This window comes from Dermacentor silvarum, chromosome 1 (genome assembly GCF_013339745.2).
Source record: "Dermacentor silvarum isolate Dsil-2018 chromosome 1, BIME_Dsil_1.4, whole genome shotgun sequence".
NCBI classification, from domain to species: Eukaryota; Metazoa; Arthropoda; class Arachnida; order Ixodida; family Ixodidae; genus Dermacentor; species Dermacentor silvarum.
This window is the reverse complement of record NC_051154.1, coordinates 66,837,443-66,861,489: the sequence shown is the minus strand read 5'-3', so window position 1 is coordinate 66,861,489 and position 24,047 is coordinate 66,837,443. Positions and strand designations below refer to the sequence as shown.

Sequence of the window (24,047 nt, the reverse complement as noted above, 5' to 3'; positions counted from 1 at the left end):
TCTGACGATGGTTGCCGAGTGGTAATCTGGAGTTCCCCGCCGCTCCTTCGCCGTGGTGGAGTGCGCAGAACTGCGACGTGTCATCTCGGCCCTCGGCGGCCAGCGCGGAACAATAACTACTGCTTCGGGACAAAGACCGCCGCCTTGTTTCGCAGGGAGCGCGCCACGCAGAAGCAGGTTTCCCTGGCGGGCAGCAGCAAATCTCGTCATGAGGGGCCTAGCGCGGCCCGACACCGCGCCTGGGGCGAAAGCCTTTCCTTATCCCCAAATTGGCACCCAGGATATTCGGCGAGCAGCTAACGCCCCGAGCGGCCGGGACCGAGAGGCGCCCAGACCTGGAGGAAAAGCTCTTAGGGCCCCTCGCCCTCCCCACCGGTGCCGTTGGAAAACCAAGAATGCCACGCGCACCTACACCGCTCCTCCCCACAACCCTCCGTCCTCGCTCCGCGAGGAGGAGTGAGCAAATAACAATCTCGCTTTTAGTTTGCTTGGCTCCTTGCTCGGCTGTTGTTGGCAGATTTCGCTTATTAGCTGCGGGTCACCTTGTTAGCGGCGAACAGAGCGCTGCCGCCGGGACGCGCCGAACGTGTCGATTCGTTGCGCGCCGCTGGCTCTCCGCAGCAGACTTAGCGGGTCGCGCTGAGTGGGTTCCCGATGTCGTCCCGATGTGCTCTCGACTCGCAGCTCTCCCGGAGAACACGCCAGATGAGGTGGGGGGGGCTCTTCTTTCCAACACCATTTCGAGAGCTGCCTGCGTGGCACTTGCGTCTTGGATGCATCGCGGTAGTATCGTATGTCGCTCGCACTGCAAGCCGCAGCCTTCGGCAGTTCGCCGTGAACGCCGTTTCCACTGCAGTTCGCCAGGTGCTGTTATTTTCAACGCTTGGATGCGGCAAGAGCTTTCCCGTCCGCATACTGGCGGATTTCATGGTACGCGTCGGCACGGACGTGCAACGCAGACCTCATTGCATGTACTTACGGCCTTTCGTTTCAACACACGAGGGAAACGAATGTCTGCGCGTCTCATACTGGGCGTCACCGCGTCGAAATGCAATTACTGCCGCACCGGAGGCGACCAGAGGATTACCGAAAGACACCAATCTAGTTTTCCAAGCTTGCTTTTTCTGCGTCAGGTTAGTTTGCAATAATGCGTAGTTTGTTTCACTTTTATTTGTTCTTGTTTTTTCGTCTTGCGTGTTTCTTAGTAAAAATGTCGAAACATTAAAAAGGCAATAACTCTTTTTTAATGGAACGGGTCTGGTCACAAGACCAGTTTCGAGCACTTTTCGACATCTTGTAGCCATTTAAACATGTATAAACTCCAATAAGTATCCACAAAAGACATTATACTTTAAAAAAGGAACGTGAACTGCTCTGAGCGCTTGACAACATTCATCACATAGCGCAAAACTTTTGCTGTTTCGGGGGGGTTGAATAAAACGCCATAAAAGGATTTTCTACAGAGTCAGGTTATCTGACGCCACGTGTAAGAGGCATGTGGCCACCGCCTTCAGATTGTGCCAAATTGGTAGAGGCCAGACGCGCACACGCACACACACACACACACGCAGGCACACGCACACGCACACCAAAACGTGGCGAGTGCAGAGGATAGAGGTTTGATTTGCAGGGGCGCCGGAAGGTATTCATTTTTTTTCTTAAGTACAGGCCAACAGACATCGTTCACATTCACTCTAACCAGCTACATAAAGGCTATATAGTATGAAAAATTCCCCTCATCCACCCCAAGCGTTACAAATCTTATTCTTTCACTTTTAAATCACGTTAGAATGGGACGACAAGAGTCACTCCACGGAATTCGTGCTATGGCGCTACATGAGAAGCACGCCATTCACTGGGTGAGTGTTTGCCTTTTAACCACGAGTGTCATGCTCCGACGAAAATGGTTGCGTACAAAATGTACTTTTATGAACCACAAAAATGGAGAATATTCACTCTTGGCGCCACGCATCTCCGTCCCTGCAGGCACAAAGTTACCGTCGTTTGTAGCTGACCAATTAAAGAAAAAATAAAGGTGCTCAGAACCGGAGCGAACGAAATAATGAGCTTATATCGTGCGACGTTCAAAGCGTTTCATGCCCGCTTTCAGCGACGGGCAACCAATTGCAGCATGAATTCGTGGACTGATGGTTTTGCCAGTGTTCCCTACTTTTAGACACAATGTCCCTACTTCGTGAGTTGATGCGTCGATCTTTTAGTGACATGACGCTGCTAGAGCTCTCTTAAAAATCCACTGCGTTCCGCTGATAAGCACGAGGTCACTCGTTCAACAAACGGCCGCGGTAACCGCATTCCGATGGAAGCGCTACACAAAAATCAAATTCTACAGAAAAGCACATTCGCAGCTATATTTACTTACACATTGAAAAAAAAAGAAAGAAAAAGGAGAACTAAAGGTGGTCAAAATGATCCGCAGAACCCAACTACGGCGTTTCTTAGAGTCGGCTGCACATCAGTTATCCTTATCATTTACCCGACAGTTCTTTAGAGACCATTTCACTTCATTTTAGAACCAGTTATTTCTTTGTTTAATGTAAGTAATTAAGAAATAACTGAAGTGAATAATTACGTTTTTGAAGAGGAGAAAAGAACGTAAGGAAGCTGCTGTTATTTCTTGGAAGAACCACGCTTCACGCAGAACCATTTTGATACTGTGCGCTTGGTGAAGAGACTTTCATAACTTTTTTTTTTTTACATTTAGTTGCACTTACGCTTTGAAGCAGCATGCAGGCGCCCAACTATATGCGTCTCATCTCTTCATTTAGAACTTCTATGAAAAAGTTTTAGCTGCATCTTGGGTATGAACTTTGTTCATTCCAAGCAGTGCAGTGAGTTTCTATGCTTATCATTCCGTAGCTGGATGGGGTAAGAATAGCTTTCGCAGCCCACCCTAATGCTATGTTTATTGGCATAAAAAGAACTTTTATCGCATGCCGTAGAGGTTCGAAACATTTTACAGAGGATGCAGGTGCACACATACAATAGGTGTGAGTTGGTATTTGAAAAGCAACTGTCGTATGCTCTTGCCTGCGCTTGGGCTGAAGTGTTAAATGACCCAAAAATTTATTTCTCCTTTAATTGATTTCACTTGTTAAATCTTATTGTTATGGTTCATCACTTTTATGCAGGCGCATACGAGTATATTGTTCTGAATGTAATCGTGGTGGCTGGAATCCTTTGGGCAAACGCCATAAGCGCAGATTTTAACGCTCCAACTTTCGGCATAGGACGTTAAGAATATCTGAATATTTACCTCGGTGTGTGTGCCAGCGGGTAACATAACCGTAGCGCAGTGTTTAGACACGTGTTCCGGTCATTTTCTCTCTCGAATTTCACTCCTTATAGAGAGCTCTTCCAAGTTTCAAGTCAGAGGTTCGACGCACACATGCTTCAGGTCGAAATACCGGGCTGTATTCTTTCTTCGTGACGTATAGTAGGTAGCCAGATTCTTTATTAACGTTTTTTTCCCGTCGCTCTCGCGAGTGCCAGTTTTCGAAAAGCATGCGGTTGTAGGCACTGCAGAACGGTGTATGGTGGAAAGACGCTGAGCGACACCGGCACCACGCTGCGAAGGGTCCGCCGCAAGCGAGCCATTTAGGATGCCTGCCTTGGCGACCTCACAAGCGGCAGCGCGCTGCTCCAATCCAATTTTGCGACCTGAAAGCCTCAACTTCGCCGGAGCTTCGGGAACACGCCAAGGACAAAAGAGCGCGCGCCGGCAACGGGCCAGTAGCGCCGATGGGGCCGCGCCATTGCCTGGCGTTTTTGAGCGGGCGTTTGGGGGGGGGTGGCTTTATCTCGGGCCCAGGGAGCCCCGCGCTGCAACAAGCACAAAAGCGCGCGCAACACGCTCATCCCCGCCGCTCGCAAGCTAGCTCCGCTCCTGTGGCAGCAATCGATACCGTCAAAGAGGGGCATTCTTCTCCAGTTGATAACAAGTAGAATCGAACCGCGCCTGTGGAGCCCGTTTAATCCGGCACCGCATCAAAGGCATCCGTCTCCCGCACTAGTCAGCGTTTCACCGCGATGCGCTTCCATCGTTATTTCTGCCCGGATCTGGCGCGCGACGATGCCCCTCAAACCGAACAATTCTTTTCTTGTTGCCGCCGCTAGCTTTGTAAGCGGTATAGGTGGAAACTCTACAGGTACGCTGGAACCTCGCGTGCGACAGCTGTGAGTTGAGACAGCTAACAGCAAACTGAAGCCGTCATCATGGCTCAACTTTTGCGCAACGTATACTGACATCTGCACTTTAACACCACGGTGAGCCGCGAGAAATACGGTGGCAAGGAACGGAAATATTTTAAGCCGTGGGAATCCTAAAATATGCCGGAAAAGACAAAGTAGGGGAATTAGAATTTGTACCCAGTATAAGAGTGTGCTTGTCAGGGCTGTAATGACTAAGTCCGTCGAAGCTCTTCGGAGCATGCCAGCGATCGCCTGTAGCTTGAGCGGATTCCACTGGTATCTGGGAACTGTAGTCTCAGCGGTCTTTGTCAATATAATTTCTCCGAAGACTATGAGGACGCTCTTCTTTTGCCAAAGAAAAGCTCATGCATAGCGTGTTTCATGTCTCTTGCACTTTTCAAAGAGGGCCTGCACCTTACTCAGATCACTTTGCGGTTAGGTTGCAAGACTAGTACGATAAGAATCGACAAAACCACTACTACCAAAACTTCTACAAAAGGACATTTGGAGTCCCCTGAGTGATTAGATTGTCCCTTTTGAAAAAGCAAATGGAAGGCTTTTGCCTGAAGAATGACTTGGTATTCAAGAAAATGGCGTAAATATGAAAAAAAAATTGGTGTGCCTCCTCCCAATTTCGGCATCCGTTCTCTGAGACGTCACAGGTTGTCGCAATGGCTGGTCAAGGCTACCTTTTTCCGATTATTTTAGGAGAACACATATATCATGAAAGGAAATTGAACCGTCAATATTTTGTCCATTCGCCAAGCATCGGGTGAGCTATTCGGCCAGAACGCAGCAGCACCATCCACGGTCAGGGAGCTCCGGGAGGTTTCGCAAGGAAAGCTACGCTTTAATAATTCCCGCAATGCTTTCTCCGGCTTTATTATCAGTTAGCTTCATATCGTTGTGACTAACGAAAATCGGGTCCCTCGGTTCCCCTCCTTATCATTCTTCTGAACAGGAAACGTTCTTGGTATGCTATTGCGGCCTCTTGACGAAAAGACAAGTGGCACGCAGAGAGGATAACTTAGAGAGAGCACGCAGTAAGCATGGACGTTTGGCGCAATAAAGCTAAAGATGTCCTAGGCAACTGTGTGTACACAGTGAATCCCTCGTTTGCTACGTAGATAAATTATTGTTGGCGTAAGGAAATTTTATCTTCAGCGGGCTGTGGTAGACTTTATAGTGTACAGGACTTCCCACGGTTATGAAACACGTGCGTGCGCGAGAAATGAAACCGGTGCCCTTGTTCCTTTTATGCCTCAGGTGGTCCAAATTAATCCAAAGTCCCCCACTACGGCATGCCTCATAATCAGATGGTGGTTTTGGCACGTAAAACGCCATAATTTAATTTTGAAATGTAGAAATGGTTAGGCAATGGCAAGCAAAAATGGACGAAATAAAACAACTTGCCGCCGGTGGGAGCCGAACCCATAACCTCCGCACCAGGCGCTCGATGATCTCACCACACTTGCTCCCACGTCCACATTCTTGGGTATTTATGTATGTGTACAAGATCTGAATCTGGGAGTGTTAGCCGGCAGCACTCGTAGCCATTGCTTCGGAGTTAGCAAATCTTTTTGACCGGTGGTGTTACGTAGTACGCGATCTTTAGAAGTAGGAAGCCGGGCAAGAAATCCTCGTATGCCACCTGAAGGCATCAAAGGAGCGGGAGTTGATCTTGTACCCATACATAAATACCCAAGAATGTGGACGTTGCGTTCATTAGCGATCACTCCGATTAATTCAGTCAAACATGAATTATGACATGCCTCAGCTGCTGAGGCAAGGTGCTCGTTAGATAAAGCTAACAACGCAAATACCGTGATGTGAGGGACTTGACCACCCTGTGGTACCAATGATGATGCCTAAGGTTGCATTCTGCGCAGGTTTCATCCATGACTACTCAACGGGCCAGCTGGCCCTGGGTGCGGAAAGCCTGGTGGCGCCCGAGCGGGCCGCCGCGTACAGCCCACTGCGCGATGAGCCGCGGGTGCTGGACCTGAGCGGACCCGAGTTCTACTCGAGACCTCCGCTGGGCTCGGCACCTCCGCCACTGGCCCCGGTGCAGGCGGCCGAGCCATCGAGCGAAGGAGGGGCACGCAGCAGCAGCCCGGCCTCCTCGTCATGCTCGTCCGCCTCGTTCGGCGCCGCCCGCAGTGGGGCCGTGACCGTGAGTTACACGTACGACGCCTTCTTCATCAGCGATGGCCGATCCCGGCGCCGTACGACTGTCTCGGGCCTGCCGGGCACCACGCGGCGCCCCGCCACCGAGGACCGGCCGCGCTACACGTGCGGCGAGTGCGGCAAACACTACGCGACCTCGTCGAACCTGTCGCGCCACAAGCAGACGCACCGCAGCCCGGACTCGCAGCTGGCCAAGAAGTGCCCGACGTGCGCCAAGGTGTACGTGTCCATGCCGGCGCTGGCCATGCACGTGCTGACGCACAACCTGAGCCACAAGTGCCCCGTGTGCGGCAAGGCGTTCTCGCGGCCCTGGCTCCTGCAGGGCCACATGCGCTCGCACACCGGCGAGAAGCCGTTCGGCTGCGCCCACTGCGGAAAGGCGTTCGCCGACCGCTCCAACCTGCGCGCACACATGCAGACGCACTCGGGCCTCAAGCACTTCCGCTGCGCGCGCTGCCACAAGTCGTTCGCGCTCAAGTCCTACCTCAACAAGCACCTCGAGTCGGCCTGCTTCAAAGACGGCGGCGCGACGCCTTCGCCGCCTTCTCCGGCGCTGCCGCCCGCCGAACACCACCAGCTGGGTCCCGCCATGGCCGCCGTTTTGGGCCTCGCCACCTAAGACCTCTTGGCTCTCCTCCGTGGGGCTCTCCTCCTCCCGCGTTGCCGCCACCTCCTCCGTGGAGCGCTTGTCCTTTTTTTGTTGCTCCGCCCACTGCAAAGCTAATACGAGGTAGGAAACACACACACGCGACACTCGAAAGCATGTTGCACTCACGCCTCGTTAACAATGGCGTCCGTTACCACAGGTATGAAACACGCGCGCGCGCGAGAGAGAAGAAACCGGTGCCCTTGTTCCTTTTATGAGTTTTAAGAAGAAATAATCGCTTTCGCTGAGATAACATTCAATCGCTTCTAAAACGCATGCAAAGTGCACTGCGAAACCCTGTAAACCTACTAAGTTAATCTTGTGCAATTCTTTCACGATCAACGTCTCTGACGGCGACCGTGTGTACATCTCTTGACCAAAATAATGATGCATGCTCGCGAATTAGACGTGTTTTCGTGAGTTACTACTACATGTCCACAAAACAACGATAAATACCTGGCGTTTCTCCAGTAATGTGGTTAGACGTGCTCAGGCATTTCATTCACTTTTGCTGCTATGCAAACGTGTACACAGTGAATCCCTCGTTTGCTACGTAGAGAAATTATTGTTGGCGTAAGGAAATTTTATCTTGCGCGGGCTGCGGTAGACTTCATAGTGTACAGGACTTCCCGGCTATATACAGCCTTCATTTTATAGCGCGGTCTAAAGACTACACGCATTAGGATAGGAACAAAACGTAAAAGTTATATTTTAATTACATGCTGTCAGGAAAATGTGAAACTCGTAGGGGTATGGCGCAGTAAAGCTAAAGCTGCCCTAGGCAACTGAGTAACGTGATAACACAACTACAACGTATTTCTAACATCCAGATTTTCTTCATGCTTTCTGGGGCATTCTATATTCTTAGAATTAATGAACGAGAAATTTCTGAAAAAAAAAATTGGCATCGCCGCCTTTATCCTAACCTTAACTCCACTTGAATTTATCGACGGCGCCTCTCCTGGCGTCTGTTGCGGGCCATCCACTGGTGAGAGGGAAAATTGGCGGCCTAAAGACCACCTCACCCCTTCACCTTTCCTGCACACGGCTATAAGCAGCCCATTGCGCGAGATCCACGGATGTTTTCGTTTCATGGGAGGGGAAAAAAAAAAAAAAAGGTGTGCGCAGGTCAATACACATGTTTCCGCGCAGGTGTTCAGCGACAATCGATGAAGGCAGCATGGCGTAGCTTTTTGAACGCACTATCCGTCCGTACAACACGAGCCCGCTATGCTGTAGAGCGGACAACTTGATTTCTTTGCGTTAGTTGGGTGTCGTTCTCCCTCAACCCGTAGTAGTATACTCCCGTCTTCCCTCTTCAATAGGCTCCTCATGATGTTCTTCCACAGAAGTTAGAATTCATCCCTCCTTACAGTGAAAAAAAAAATAAAGATACTACGTAGTAAGTCTTCCGTTTTTCAAGTCTGAAATGTAACTTCCTATTCTATACTTTCATGCTGTCAGCAAAAAAAGTGCAGAATAGTTACGCGCTCTTTACGAGTTTCAAGGTTCCAACATTTTCCCCGCATCACGTAACCTGTACCATATGCTACGAAATTTTTTTTCGCTTGCTAAAAAGAAAATTGACCATAGTTATCTTCCGTAACATCGTATATAGAAGTGGCAACACTTTTTTTCTTCCCTTCTTTTGTCCCCAACTCCATGACACTGGCCTGTGTGTAGTCGCTCCCGCTTTGATACGCTACATAAGTTCGAGGCGCGATCATTATCCTCGACTCTATTTTGAATACGCAACGCGAACGCAAGTTAGAAGCCACGTGCGCTTCGTTCGCTTCTATGCTCCGACTTCCACGCCGCGTGTCGAGATCACGGGGACAAAATGTAGCTTGTAAATAATGCGAGGTCGTAGATACAGCCGCGTCTAACGCCATATGCGGACCACTTTTGAGCGTTATTCAGTGAAACACGTTTCTTAAGTACGTTGGAACCGACAGCGCTTGATTAAAGCAGGTTACTTTCGAACAGTAATTCCAATTGAAGATTAGGGCATCATATCGGGTAGTGTGTGAGTTATGGAACCAATGGCAGAGGGTTGAGTCAGTGCAGAGCAATCGGTTTAGAAGGGAAATTACAATTATCGTTAGAGAAAACAACAAAAGCAAGGACCATTTTTCAAATGTATGATTGCCTCTAAGCAAATCGAGAAAATGCCAGTTTCTTCATAAAGGGATGCAAAATATCGTGCCACATGTTTTTTTTTTGTATTCCTATTAGCAATGATTCTGACTCAAGTATAATCTCCGGCAAAGAAATAAGCAGCCGGCATAGTAACTATTTTTTAGGTCACAAATGACGCAGTTGACGTGTTAGTCTTCAATGCGTTCTAATATAGACAAGAGTACCTCTTCTTTCCTTGTCCCGAACAGGACAGAAGATAACTCTCAATTTTCAACCCGTATACTCGAGCCCGAAGGAATTAAACTGAAACAAAGTGCGTACTTAGGAAGCACAGCCTAACGACACCCACTAGGCAAGTGGCGACTGAGCCACGTTGCGACTGCTGGCAGGGATTGAATTTCAAAAAAATGTGACAGCTTCTTATGAGCTATCAAAAGTCAGAGGCACAACTGTTGCCACAGCGTCAGGTGTCGAAGTCGCTTGTACATTTGTATATAGAAATGTAGCTAGACTTACCCGTAGAAGCAGTTAACCAGTGAGATCTATCATGAGTAACATTCAAAGAGGTGCAGGCTTACTTACAAGAAGCACTTTGCTTCACTCACTTTTTTCTCCGCTGGAAGATATTTCCCATTCATATAGAATTAGAAGAAACGCTAAGCTTATGTTACTCCAGTTAAGTGGGGAAAATGGCAGGTTGCCGTCGAGCAATGTTCCGTTAGAGCCAACTGATAGGGCTCGCATGATGACTGGTGCTGATGAATGTAAGGAAATAGCGCGATAAGCTGGAGTCTCTTCGGGGGAGAAACATCTGAACGGGAGAGGATTCTATGAGATGAAGTGCCACTCGATTATATTGCGCAGAAGGGATTCGGCTACACCGCTTGCTCTTCGGCAGCCGTATTTCACTCCGAAGAACATGAGCACAGAAGTGCACGCGGTGAAGCTGACTTCACAAGAATTAAGCGGCAGCAATAGGTGTCTGAGCAAAAAAATTGCACGTCTGTAACCCAGTGCCGTTGGCAGTGCTGCATGGAGCAGTTGAAGGCGCGGTGTGGTACCTAAAACTCGTGCTTAGCTCTGGAGAGACGATTAAGCATATTACTCTAAATTTTCGCTGTCGATAAGCTTGAAGAATTATTTCTAATGAGCCTGAAGGCTTATGAAGAGGTCTGCTGCAGACGTCAACTACTATTGTGTCAATAGTAGTTGTGACACTAAACCCAATGTTCAACTGCTTGTGCTCCCTTGTACCGTCCACACCGTAGTTGTACGCTCTTTTAGTTCGAATGTTTCCTAAGGTGAAAAATAAAATAATTGTGATATTTTGATCTCATTTTACGTTTTGTGTATAGACGAGCCTGCTTTATGTACTCATTTTCTGCATACCGGTGTATTTTGTTATTAGAGTTGCTACTTTAGCTTTGTTTATATCTGCTTAAAACCGGTTTCTCAGCAATAAACATTCAGACTCTGTTATGCGATTTGATAACAAACTAAACCGTAATAATGGCTGTTGGGCAACATATTTATTAGTTGCAATCCTTCCCCACGAGAAATGGCAAATCAATAAGAATAATGTGCTATTATGTTCTCTTTTATTTTTCTTAGGTAAGGTAAAAGCGCGTTCGATATGTTTTAGACAATTCATTGCAGTCAGGGCTTTGTACAGATTGAAAAGAATCCTGCGTCGTTACAAGGGTTGATATTTTGTAATTCAGAAAAAAAATCCAATATTGCGCTCAATAAATCTCGGTCCTTGACCGAGCCTCCACGTTTCAAACGAACTACATTGCGTCAGCTATCGGCGTTTTGGTATGTGGCGGAACGCACTATTTGTGGTGTAAAGTAGAGTGTCATTGTTGTGGTTAATAAAGGTGTGCGAATTGCTTCAGTTACCGGACTTATCGGACAATAACATGGATGTAACTTGATAAGACTAGCAATAACTTTTCAAACGAGATTTATATTTACACTGTGGCTGTATGCATGAAAGGTGCACCATCAGCGCATAGCGCAGATTATATTAGCCGCGTCGAGCTGCCTGATAGGAATCAGATCAAATTACACGTCTATAATAATTTACCCTTCTCTGGCTCATCACAACAAAGCACTATCTGCTGGGAGTTGAGGACGCGCGGTCGGTGCTTCTGGAACTGCGCTTCTTTCTTCTATTTTTATAGAATGAGTTGAGCTCAACATTGTTAGTTTTCATTCGCAACATAATAGGGTATAACTTTACGCGATATTTAAAGAATGATCCTGCAGAAGCAGGAATAATAACTTATTGGGACCGAATAACGGGAGACGAAAATCAGTAGACGCAGTAAAGATAACCAGCTTCAAGTCGTGACAGTCGTTGTTCGTCGCTGTATCGTGAAAGTGTATTCTACCAACTCGCTCGAAGCTACACCCTTCTCAAAGATAACGAAGGCGTCATGTAGCCTATGCTAACTCATTTGCGTTATTTTGGGAAAAGTAATCTCGGAAGTTGAACAGAATAGACACAAGTTAACTGAATGAACGCAGATAAAAACTCCGTGAATAAGACCTGTTTTGAACGCTGAAAATCAATGTAGAATACGACTTTTAACGTATTCATCGTTATAGTCAAAACATAGCAAATGTCCAGAGCATACCAGCAGCAGTGCTCAGCCTCAAGCGAAGTGGCAGAGAGCGCAGATGAGTTTCGTGCGAGCACTTCAATACAGGGTCGCCTTTCAACGCGTTAGTGATGGCCCACATTCGCACACCTTTACGTGACCTGCTGTGTTTGCCGTAGTATAGTTCGCATAGCAATAACCTGGCTGAAACGTGCAATCTTCGAGAGCGAAGTGCATTAGCGCTATATAGACATCACGTAGTCTCCTATGCAATCCCGACAAAGAGAGACCGAGCTGTTCCACACGCTACAAAGTCCTCGCTCCCTCGGGGACCGCTCGTATACGCTCGGATCCCTTCCCGGGTTCGACCCGGCTGTGTTCTCCTTTAATTCTGCAACGACCGCTGTCTAGTTTTGGGTGTTACTGATGCTGCATCTGACTTTCTAGCGAAGGCCTTCCCGGTGTTCCGCGATGGAATCTTTGTTTCCGCGGTCCCGTAGTCATTGCCAAGCGCGCTCTTGTATCGAGAAGCTAGGAAATAGTGCTAGGCGTGCCTCACCGTTCCGCAGTAGAGAGCCACCGGAGAGGCTTTTGGTTCGACCCTTCGCCGGGGCGCTGCGCCCCGGCGGCTAGACAGCTTCCCAACTACAGTCGTCTTTGCCTCAAAGCAATCGACATATTCGACCAGCAATAATACATTGTACAGTTTGTCACGCAGTGCGCCCCGTTGCGCATGCGAATAGGTGTAGCCAGGGCGCAGTGGATGCTTGGCTTACAGCATCGCGCGCGGTTGTGTATAGTCCTCGACGCCTGTGCGCCGCTTTCCCAGCAACGATGTATACCGCTGAGACAGCAAGCGGTGTGATAGGATACGCTTTGCTTTCTTTGCCACTGTACAGATGGTTATACAGGCACTACTTTATACTTCAAAGTAGAGACAATCGAAATAGAATTGTGTCCAGTGCCGACGAGAATGTACCGTGTGGCTTCTGCTTTGTACAAATGCTTCGTAAACGTCTGTTTTTTGTATATACGCGCCGGAATGCGAGTGTTTCTCGTTTTGTGCTTGTGCCGGTGTGCTTTCGTGTTACGATTTCTCTCTTCGCTAATGCGGTTCGCCTATGTCAGCTGTAATATACGTAGCTGTCTGGAGTGGTGATTTGAAGTGCATTCACAATCTGCTATACTTGGCTGGCTCTGCTAATGCGTCCTGCTATCACTCCGTCATTCAGTATTCCTTCGCTGTTTATGAGTTAAAAGGCATGACGAGCGTCTTTTGTTACTAAATCTTCCGTTCACTTTCAATAGGGAAACCGGGATCGCAGAACTAATCCGAATCGATGAAAAGGTATCCAGTGCTTCCACTTCATTTTATGAGCAACACATAAGTGGCATTTGCGATGCATTCAAGAAATTTTCTTTTGTAATATCCCAATAAATTGTGCTAACTTCTCGCCGATATCGAGCACTATCAGTGCTAAACGCTGTATCTAAAAAATCATGTGGGTGAGAAGGGGGGAATTACGGTGAAAGCGATCTAGTTGCTTTTGCACAAATAGCCACCGCATTAAACCGAAATCTCCTCAAATAGCCTAAATGTCACAGTTCAAATGCGGGGAACGTAAAAAAAAAATCCACTCGTACATTTTCACTTAGCTTTCAAGCAATGAAGTAAAACGCACAAATTAAGCACTGCCTGCTAATACTTAAATTTGTTGCGTGTGTAACTGTGTTAAAAAAGAAAGAAAAAAAAAACAGGAGCTAATCAGTCGACAATGTTATGCAATAAAGTTTGAAGTTGTGTTGGGCACGATATGTCCCGTATTTGAGCGCAAGTCTGGATGATGGCAACTTACCCATGACAGCAAATGAGACAGTCTCGGAGTTAGGCGTCTTTTATCTAAGCAATATGCATAGACGTCGAGAAAAAAGCCGTATACATGGCTACGTTACTTTTGAATACTGGCCAGTGTAGGGTTGTTGAATGACGTAGCAGGAAAGGGGCAGAAGTCAAGCCAAGTCATTCTGCGCGCTTTAACGTGAACTGACTATATAGAGCGCTTCGCCGCTATGTCGCTAACGTCGTTCTTACTGTTATAGATTTGATGAGCGTATATGAATAGTAGTTACAAAGTGTGTTTGTGAGTGTTACATAGGACATTCTGACTGCGCAATTTTTTTCTTCGCGGAGTTCTCTGGCGGTGGACGTGTCCTGTTGAGGTCAAGCAGCAATGCTTTCAGCTTGATGAAACTTTAAATGTTACGCTCATTCGAGCAGCCTGTCCGTGGCTATAGAGCAAGGAACTGCCAGGTAATTTGATATGCTACATAATCCTGCTTCGAGTGCGTGAACCGATCGTTTGCGGCAGAAACATTATATATCTCGTGCATTAGAGAAATCAGCTATTTCAAATGCCCTAAGCATAACATCTTTCTCGTTCATTTTGCTGCCGAACGTCTTTCGGACCGTTATAAGTCGGCAGAAGGCTTAAGGTTATGTAATAAAGCTGATCGTCTATTTCGCCTAACTACCACTTGGCGAGTGGGTACTTTAGCCCGAATAGGTGGCTTAGTCAACATGAGCCTTCGTTCGTAACCGTTTGTTTGTGTAGCATGAAATTGAGTTCGAAGAGACGTAAGCAATTGTACAGCAGTAGGAGCAGTTCCTGGGCTGTAATAAAGATTTCAGTGGGTATTACTAAGCTCCAAATTATGCACAATCGTATAGTGGTAAAGCATGTGATGTCAATCCTGAAATTTACAGTGACACGCCATGTTGGCTCACACGCATGGAAAAGACATTCTAAGTAAAAGCAGGAATATTACGTGGGAAGATTGAAACATTTTTAATGCTTTCTTATAAGGAAATGGAGAAAGAATAATATTATCAAACATTATTTACTGCATTTCGCAGCTTAAAAAAACTTCTATGTAAAGAAAAAAATGGTGTTAGGCAAAGCCTAGACTGGTAACGATTAAATTTGTTACGTCTGAAAATTAGCGAATTTGAAGTGAGTTTTTGTGATATTGGTCTCACTAAACATTTTTCACGACACCAAAAGCAGCGACAAAATAGCTCGCTGTGCTGTTGACTGTGTAAATAGTGCTGTCCTTTGCGAGTCACCAGCTTGAAGGAAGAAATGCTTGGCAACGGTTAGCAATAACATTTGCGCGCACATAAAAAGATGTATAACTGTTTGTAACCACTTTCAGCCCCGCCTATTTCACAAGATCGCATTCAACCGGTTGTGTAAACACAGTAGTCGCTACGCTGTACATGAAAGCGCAAGCAATAAATGCATAATGCTAAAGTTTACTCGCCAACCCTACGTATCCATGGCGCTTGTACCGTACGCCGCTATCGGCTCCTCACTCTGTTAATCTACACAGTTATGTTTCCCGAGAGCTTCTTGCAATCGCATTGTACAATCGCATTGTACAATCGCATTGTACAATCGCATTGGCAATCGCATCGGCAATCGCATTGGCAATCGCATTGCCTGCGGCATTTGTCGGTAAGCAGCATACAAATCTGGCCGATAACGGCTACAGGAAATTCTGAGTCGATCACGAGCACGAGGTCTTTTTGCAGCAATAAATAATATTTAATGTATTGACAACACCTGTACCTTAAACTAAAGCAATAATTTTACCGCTTGCGGACCTTTGAATAAGCGTATAGGCTATACGAGTTTTGCTAGTTTTTGCTTTCACGCCTGTAAGCTGGCTATGCATGGACGACTATATACTAAGAGGCATGCGTTGGTTATTTTATTAAGGTTAAAGAGAACGTAGGTGATACGAAAAGAGACTAAGCAATAAGGCTGCCTGAATGCTGCCAAAAAGAGCGAATTGTTTTCGTTGTAAGCGTTTCTCTTCTTGTAGTGTACATCTCTCTTCAAGACTGCATGATATTCAATTGTACATCTGCTGTAAGACTCTATTGCATGCGTAGCAGTGCACTGTACAAAAACTAAATTCGTCTAGTTTTTATTGTAGGTGCATGTCTTTGACAAAATGTAACGACCAGGTCGCACTGATTGCGACCTTCGCTTCAGGTTTGACATCAACGAAAGCCCTTTACGTGGAGTTCTGGTGCATGTTGCCGACTGAAGTTAGTCTTCAGACCACGGCTTCTTTGTGTCCATGTCCACGCCAGTATTAAACTAAGTGCTAATAAAAAAAAGTTGGTGTTAGCGTGTTGAGAGTGTTGTTTTCGAGAGTTCCGAAGCAGTGTTCACTGCTGAGGCGCTGTTATTCATATTTCTGTCAATATCAAGCGCCTCAAGCAAGAAAACAATTACTCTTAGAAGACACGAGCTCACATGTTCACAAATGTTTGAAGATACATGTGCTATTAATAAAATTGATAAATGCTGCACTGCAAGACAGGGGCATAGCCAGGAACGTGAATTTGAAGATATTATAGATTCCAGAATTCACGGCAAAGGGGAGTCATAAACAAAACGTCAGGCATATTCTATAAAAATAAGCATAAGAAGTGGCAGTAATAGAAAAAAAATTAGGAGAAATTTACCTTTACCGACCGAAATGTGGTCTTCCACACTCCCCATGACTGGCTTCGTCACTGGTTGTAGAACGTCTTAGAAAATTATGTGGATAACCTTATAAAAATAACGAGGAAAGAAAGATTTTTTTTCTGTTTTATGAACGACGACAGAAAGTACATTAGTTATGATGCGCATTTCAGAAAATCAACATTTTTTGATATTGTTAGTCTGGGATTTCACGTCACTTGGGCGGGTTCTATTCCAAGAAATGCGATAATGTGAAGCCCAGGTAATTCTTACAACTCCCAAAGAGCCTCAACTATTGCTTTATGCCCTGTTTTGTGTGGATTTTATTCATGTTTGAGACCCAAGTTTTTATGTATGTACATGTATGTACGTATATGTATGCATATGTATGTACACGTCAATAAAATTGCTGTTCTCTCTTTTCCGTTCGATGTAATTATACATAATAAAATAAACACTACTATATTGTGTTAGATAAAAATGTGGCAGAGTAATGTTCACTTTTCAGAATATTTATTTTAAAGATAAGATGTCACGGCTATTGTTTTGAAAGTTGTTTTATCAATTGTTTTGTGAACTCCTTGAAAAAAGAGCGAAATAAATAGTCTTTGAACATACTTGTGGTGTGGTCCTGTTGTTCATTTATTATAGCTGTTACGGTGCCCAAATATATTACTATAATAAGGATAACGACTAGAACACTGTAGCTGTTTACGAAAAGAGAGAATCGGGGGCTAAATTCACAAAGCTCTCGTCACTATCAACTGTTTGTCATTAGCCAGCCACCTTTCATTTTACTATATTCGCTATTGAGATTGTCGGACTTCAGTTCTTACGAACTGCTTCAGCGTACGAGCTGACTTGTGAATATTGGCCCCGGTTTCCAGCTGGCAGCTGTATTTTACAAAGCCGTGGCTGCGAAACATCGATAAAGTGCACCGTACATTTACTATCAGCTACAGCATGCCTGTCATTTTGCCCAAAAGCAACCTTTAAAATGTTACCAAGGTACTCATGCGTTTCGCTACTACAGTAATTCTTCTGCATCCGTTCACACAAACAGTCTCGCAAATTACGTAGTGGCATGGCGCCTTCTAATTTGTTGCAGCGCAGGCACACCGACATGGGCATAGACGGCACGTGGTACGACACACAGCGCTCTGTGTTGCCTCGTGTGTCTGCAATATCCGGGTAGTGTGCCTGCGCTTCAACAAATTAGAAGAGGACCTACGAAAAACTCCTTCAGTCATTATCAAAGCAGGGTTATGCTTGTAGCCACTATTCAAAAACTGAAGGAAGGACAGGCCAGTTTTTGCAAGCTGGATAAATGACTTCTTAAAACGCGTAGGATCTAGCGAACTTTTCTTAAAGTTTTGACGTTGTTGGAATATAAAACTCACACAGCCGATGTTCAGGCGAAAAAAGAAAAGAAGAAGGAAAGAAAGAAAATAAGACTGGCGGTTTCTGCTGTCACACTAAATCTACCAAAACGAAACACACATAGGAAACTCTTCTGCGGATGCAAAACAATAAGATGTTAAGCGTAGGCTTGTGAGCGCATATACACAGAAAAGTTCGTATTTTATTTGAATGGTAATACACTTTACTTTCCCACAAGAGAGAAAAGAGAGAAGACAGGGATGTTAACCGGAAAAACGTCGGGGTTGGCTACCCTACGCGAGGGAAGGGAATAGGCGAATATAGAAAAGAGAGAGCGAGAGCAAGGTTGTGAATGTGCGCATGCGCGCAGACTGCAACACGCAGTCAAAAGGGCGCGCACAAGCCAGTCGTTCCCAAAAAGCACAAAAAGACCTTTACTGCCTTCTGGGCCGATGATCGGTGGGGACGGTGTTCCAGTATAGCATATGTGCTATCAGTGGACGATTGTCTGGTCGCCACACTGCTGCATTGGACATCCATCGTCGTCGAATATCAAATCGAGGACAGGGGCACAATAGGTGGTCTATGTTCTGCTCGCAGCCGTGGACATCACATTCAGACCTGTCAGCCATTCCAACTAGTGCTGAATATGCCCTCGTGAAGACAGCTCCCCACCACAACCAACACAGAAGAGATGTCACGCGTCGGTGCAGTCCGAATAAGCGAAACCCGACAGTAGAACGTCTACCTTTAGGACTGAGTAAACAGCCATGGCTGTAGAGAGAGAGCGAGAAATAGAAGAAAGGAAAGGCAGGGAGGTTAACCAGACAGACGTCCGGTTTGCTACGCTGCACTGGGGAAAGGGGGCATAGGGATGAAAAGAGAGAGAGAGGAGACCGAGAGAGCACATTTGCGCGCACACTTGACGGTCCGCACCAAGTCTACACGCGGCCGCCAAGACCTGTCAACTTCAGGTACTTCAACAACGCTTTTATCGCTTTCTGTGCCATGGACGCGAACAGCCATGGTCCAATGAACTTCATTTCGGAAAATGGTCAAGAGTCCAGCCGGTTCAATGCTGTCCGGATCCGAGAGCTTCATACTCGATGTCGTACTGGGGACCGAGACATGAGATATGTTCAATTGTTTCTATAGTTCCACAAGAGTCTCACATGTGTGCATCCCCCATTCCAAAGCGGAAAGAGTATGCCTTTGTAAGTGCCACCCCGAGCCAGAGGCGGCATAATACTGTAGCTTCAGAGCGGGAAACTTTTGATGACACTTGTACCTTTAGGGATGGATCAAGTCTATAAAGATGGCACTTCGGTAGGTTGGGAGAAAACCAATATTTGTGTGTCATATTTTTAGCCACGATATGAAGCTTTCTTGCAGCGTCGGTTCTGGATAAGGGATTGGAACTGTTAGGGCTTGCAGATGGGCAAACCGGGCGAGGAAGTCCTAAACACGTGCGCAATGCTTGGCCCTGTAAGCTCTCCAACAAGCGAACATTTATTTGACTTGCACGTACTGGACAACACTGGAAGGCTGTAGAGTAGATATCCAAGAAATAGAGCTGACACACACCTGCTGACACAGGGGTGTCAGCAGGTGACAACATCCTGAAAAATTGTAGGCCCGCTCGCCTCTGCCAATGCGTTAACCATTGCTCTGCATACTAAAAGGTAATGCTTACAGAGTGGCTACTATTTTATATAAGCAATCCAAGGCTTAGCCTGATGTGGCTTCCCACAGGAACCTGCTATTCAAAATATAATTTCTCCGGAAACACTTGCGCAACTGTCCGACCAAAAATGTGTTCGAAAAAACTGAACACTGTTTTTAACGTGACGCATTAATCATACAGGTTCCTATTTTCTAGCCTTGTTTCAGGACTCTTCAGCAAAGAAATTAAAATCTTTACGAGTTAAAAATAACATAAAAATAAAATAAAACTATATTTAGCGATAGACTTGAACCTCGGTCTCCTAGCACAATAGCCCAATGCTCTATTACGTCACTTTTTTTTCCGCACGTACCCTTCGCTCGTCTCAGGGCCACCAGAGTAGCTGTTTGACATAATTGACGTGTGCTTTACACCGCAGACCACGTGAGAAGAGCGCGCATGGGTGTCGCCAATATACATTAGGCCACAGACGTAGAAATGAAACACACTAATAGTATTTGCGCCTTACCACTGTATTTTACATGCGTCATGTCGCATTGCAACATATTGCTCATAAAAGCGAGAACGTGTCAGTTTCATCGATCGTACCTTCGTGGTAGCTGGCGCTTTGAGACTCTGTGTTAGATGGCATCGCCTTCGAGATCGCCCCCTATTTCCAAGTTCGTTTCTCGTAACCGCTACCGCTACGTAGAATGCGACAGTGTTCGGGATCAGCCTGTCGTAGCGAACAGGTTATAAAGTTTTTTCGTCTAGGTACAAAAATCAGTCCTCGTTCCGTCATAGTCTTGTCATCGCGGTCGTCGACGTATTACTTCTGTCGTCACACAAACGCACACAATTACTCTTCTCACACAAACTTGTTGGTCTATGTGGCAACGCTTTGTAGAACCTTAAACTATGCTGGGTAGCCAGGTGGCTGCAATATGTTTTCCATAATATGTATTACCACAATTCGCGGAATATGTCTTTCTTTCTTTTTCCCCTCGATTGCACAGCTTTATAAACTGTGCGAAGAGAAAGAGAGAAATAAAGGGAAAGGTAGGAATGTTAAGCATATATCGCAATATCTGGCTTGCTACCCTGTGCTGGGAAATTAGAAAAAAAGAAATAAAAAAGAAAAGAAAACACAGAGATTACAAGTAGGGAGAACAGAACGCATGCGCGAAATCAGAAACACGCTGAAGTGTGTAGTCGTTCGCAGAGGCAGTTGTCCGAAAGAAGCGAAATACTCTGTGTAGTGACAATCGGTGAAGCCGATTTTGGATCGTCTCGGCACTAAATAGCTTGTGAAGCATTCCTCTACGCAAGGGATTCCAGCACTTCCCTCAAGTGATCGAGTACATACATTGCGCTTTGAGCATACGTTGTGTGGGGATTGTTTCAGAGTACACGGCTAACGTCCAATAATGAGCGTAATACTGACTGACTTGTCTCTTTGCAACTGGCACCTTATCAGCAGACGTAGATTTTCTTTTCTTTTTTTATTCAGATGATGAAGCATGAGAAGATTGGTTATATCAGAGCCGAGTATCTCAAAATCCCATATTCGTTACGCAAGAAAAATAGAAAAATCAATAAGAAAGAAGAAAATTTCAAGAAACACGATACAGTCACGTACACCAGCGCACAAAGATTATCTCGTCTACGGGCAGCAGCAGCAAAAACACAATCCAGTAACTATAGGATGATCAGAGGAGTGAAGGAGGCCTCACAAGTCTCTTCCGATATACATACAACGACAACACCAGCGCGAGATCAGCTCGTTAAAAAGAACCACAATGTAGAAGACAAAAGAGTGATGTCACATATAGGCAGTCCATGAGATTAGTTCCCACTAAAAATTCGCAAGGGGAACTTACAGCAAGCCTGTGCTTATCAGGGCGTGTCAGAGTAATTGTTCGGCGTGCTGCGACTTGTTTACAATCTGAGCGCACGATAGTGCACGCCATTTTTCTGAACAGTTAGGCTTGCCGTCTTGTCTTCGACGTGCTCTTAACCCCGCATGAGCGCGGCATAATATGTTGTCGAAATAGAATCCTGTGACCTTCTGCGTAAAGAAAAAAAAAGAAAAAAAATGAATGATGAGGCATCAGCGATTGCTCCGAGTGTGAATGCATTTAGTGCGACAGCAGTATGGTCTCAAAGCGGGCACCGCCATTCTTTTCGTGTGCGTGACCTTAAAACATAGCGACGGGGATCGGTCACACGGAACAGTGCACAAAGAAGAAGAGCTAAAAAGAAGAATGCAATAACTGATAATATGATACCGAAAAAATGCGCGAATAAGAAGTAGTTCCTTCTAGTATACGAATAGAAGGAGCTCGAAGGAACTAGCTCTATTCGCGCATTTTAGATAGTCGGCGTGTATTTTTTGGAACACATGACTTGAGACTGCAATGTCAAGCACGTAGCATGTGAACTTACCAATATGTGGGATTAACTTGCGTTAATAGTCACATATTTCCGGTTCATTTAGTTGTTCACTGCAAATTGTTGTATTTACATTTAAATTATTGCCACTCCCTGTGGAGCAAAAAAACATATACTCAGCTACACAAACTATGCCTTTTACTAAAAAAAAAAAAAATGCGGTTGTACTTCCAATACATAGATATCATCCCATATGACCTCTTTCCAACAACCTTTACTTTTGTAAATGTTTATATGTACTCATGTTATATTCACGTTGCCTAAGTCGAAGTTATTGGCATTACGTAAAAAACAAAAAAAAAACAATAAATTTTCTGGTTCAACTAGGCGTTTTCAAACTGAAATACACAGTACATTGCACAAGGACTGGATTTCTTGGAAGGCTTCATTTCGCACAACATGATAAGAGTAGCAAATGTTAAAATATCAGCTGCCAGAAATGCTCAATTTTTGGCCATCACTATTTCTCTCTACAAAATGTCGCCAAGAAAGCTTTGTGTGCTTTCTTCTGATAAACAACAATTATTGTACGAATTTCATTTTGTATCAGATACATCTTTTTTTTCAATTAATAAGATACACACATAAGGATCAGATACATTTTCCTCCTATTTTTGCTGGTTGCTTTGCTCTGTCGCTTTGCTACTGAGCAAAGAATTTTTCTCAAGTGTTTGTTTTCGTTATTTGTGTTACCGTGCGAATAATTGTTCTTAGGTGATGGGTTTAGCTACGTCTGTATTTCTTGAAATGCAGAAAGTGAATGTATGCTGATGTTTTGAGGCGAACACATGGAAGGGACGTGCTGAGGGGACATGCCTGCTCTTAAAGATTTTCCGCCTTGTCTCGCCTATCATCCCCGATATAGAAGATAGTCCTTCTTATATTATTATTTTTTGTTATTATTCTTATTATTACGTTTTTTTAACTTCACTGTCGCATCTACGCTATCAAAGTTGTGAAATTAAATTGTGAAACAATGTGTTCTTTCGAGATTACGAATGTGCTTACGTTCTCTTAGCGCGCCCTATACGCTCATGTTGCGCACCACTAAGACTGACATGGCCAAGTATTTGTGTATTTGCTGCACTGTCCATTGGGAGAACAAGGGTGCAAATCGCAAAGCCAACTTACGAACAAATTCTGGCGTAAGAAAAATTTTACGAAAATGCGTATTCATGAAGCTAAAACATTCGTAAGATCAGCAAGCTAACGATGCCTGCCGCTGTAAAAACCAGAGCTGTAGTCGACAATCGGCATGTATATGCACTGGTATCCCAGATTCGAACTTCCGCACTTGAACCTAAAGAAAGCGTAAGTCCATTCACAAAGCCTAAGCCGCCTTGGCAGCTGCTGACGTAAGAAGGAAGTGTTACGATAAGGGGGTAGTAGTCCTACGAACATAATTACACCAATCTGCACCCCTCGAGCTACCGCTGTTAAGCGGTGGAACGTGCTCTTGCAGCCAATCGACCAGAAACCACAACTGACAGCCGAAGATGGTGGGTGCTTTCTTCTTAATACGCGCTCTGATTGCTCATCTCAAAGTATATTGACCCACCGTGGTGGCGTAGTGGCTTTGGCATTGCGCTGCTAAGCCCGAGGGCGTGGCATCAAATTCCGGCCGTGGTGGCCGCATTTTGGTGGGGGCTAAATGCAAGAACCGTGCATTGGGTGCACGTTAACGAACCCGAGGTGGCCAAAATTAATCCGGAGTCCCCCACTGCGGCGTGCCTCATAATCATATCGTGGTTCTGACACGTAAAACCCCAGAGCTTAACTTATTTGAAGTGTATTGAGCAGTTTTATGGCATAATTGTATTGAGCGTGGGCATCTGTGGGAGGCAGCATCATTCCTGCAGTGCTGCGAACTTGCGCTCATTGTCTTACAGGTTGTGTCAGTCTGTACGCACAATAGCTTGACATTTAATATTCGCCAAGAAACTATAGACGTGTAGTGTCCGCCCATGAAAACTGTCAAGTTTGTCACTGATGTGTTTGAAATGCTTCTATATATATATATATATATATATATATATATATATATGAGATTGAGCTCGCCCGCGCTGATATACACAATTTTCAGACGCTTTTGAGGCTCTGGTTTTCCATGTGAAATGAAACAACAAAACACCTAAACGTGTCTAAGTTGTTAGTTGGACAATTCACTGTCTTCCTGCTTGCTGTTAGCCTCAGCTTTCTAATATATTCATAATGGTATCGCGCTTAATATT

General features: G+C 45.4%; 1 protein-coding gene across 1 annotated transcript in view; it reads left to right on the top strand.

Moving 5' to 3' along the window:
- LOC119464897 (transcriptional repressor scratch 2-like) overlaps positions 1 to 16,932 on the top strand; it is a 41,113-nt gene extending 24,181 nt beyond the window's left edge. Inside the window, exon 2 of the mRNA XM_037725773.2 lies at positions 6,099 to 16,932. Within this exon, the coding sequence (XP_037581701.1) occupies positions 6,099 to 7,015 (917 nt within the window). The 3' untranslated portion in view covers positions 7,016 to 16,932. The remainder of the gene's footprint in view (positions 1 to 6,098) is intronic.
- Positions 16,933 to 24,047: the final 7,115 nt, after the last annotated feature.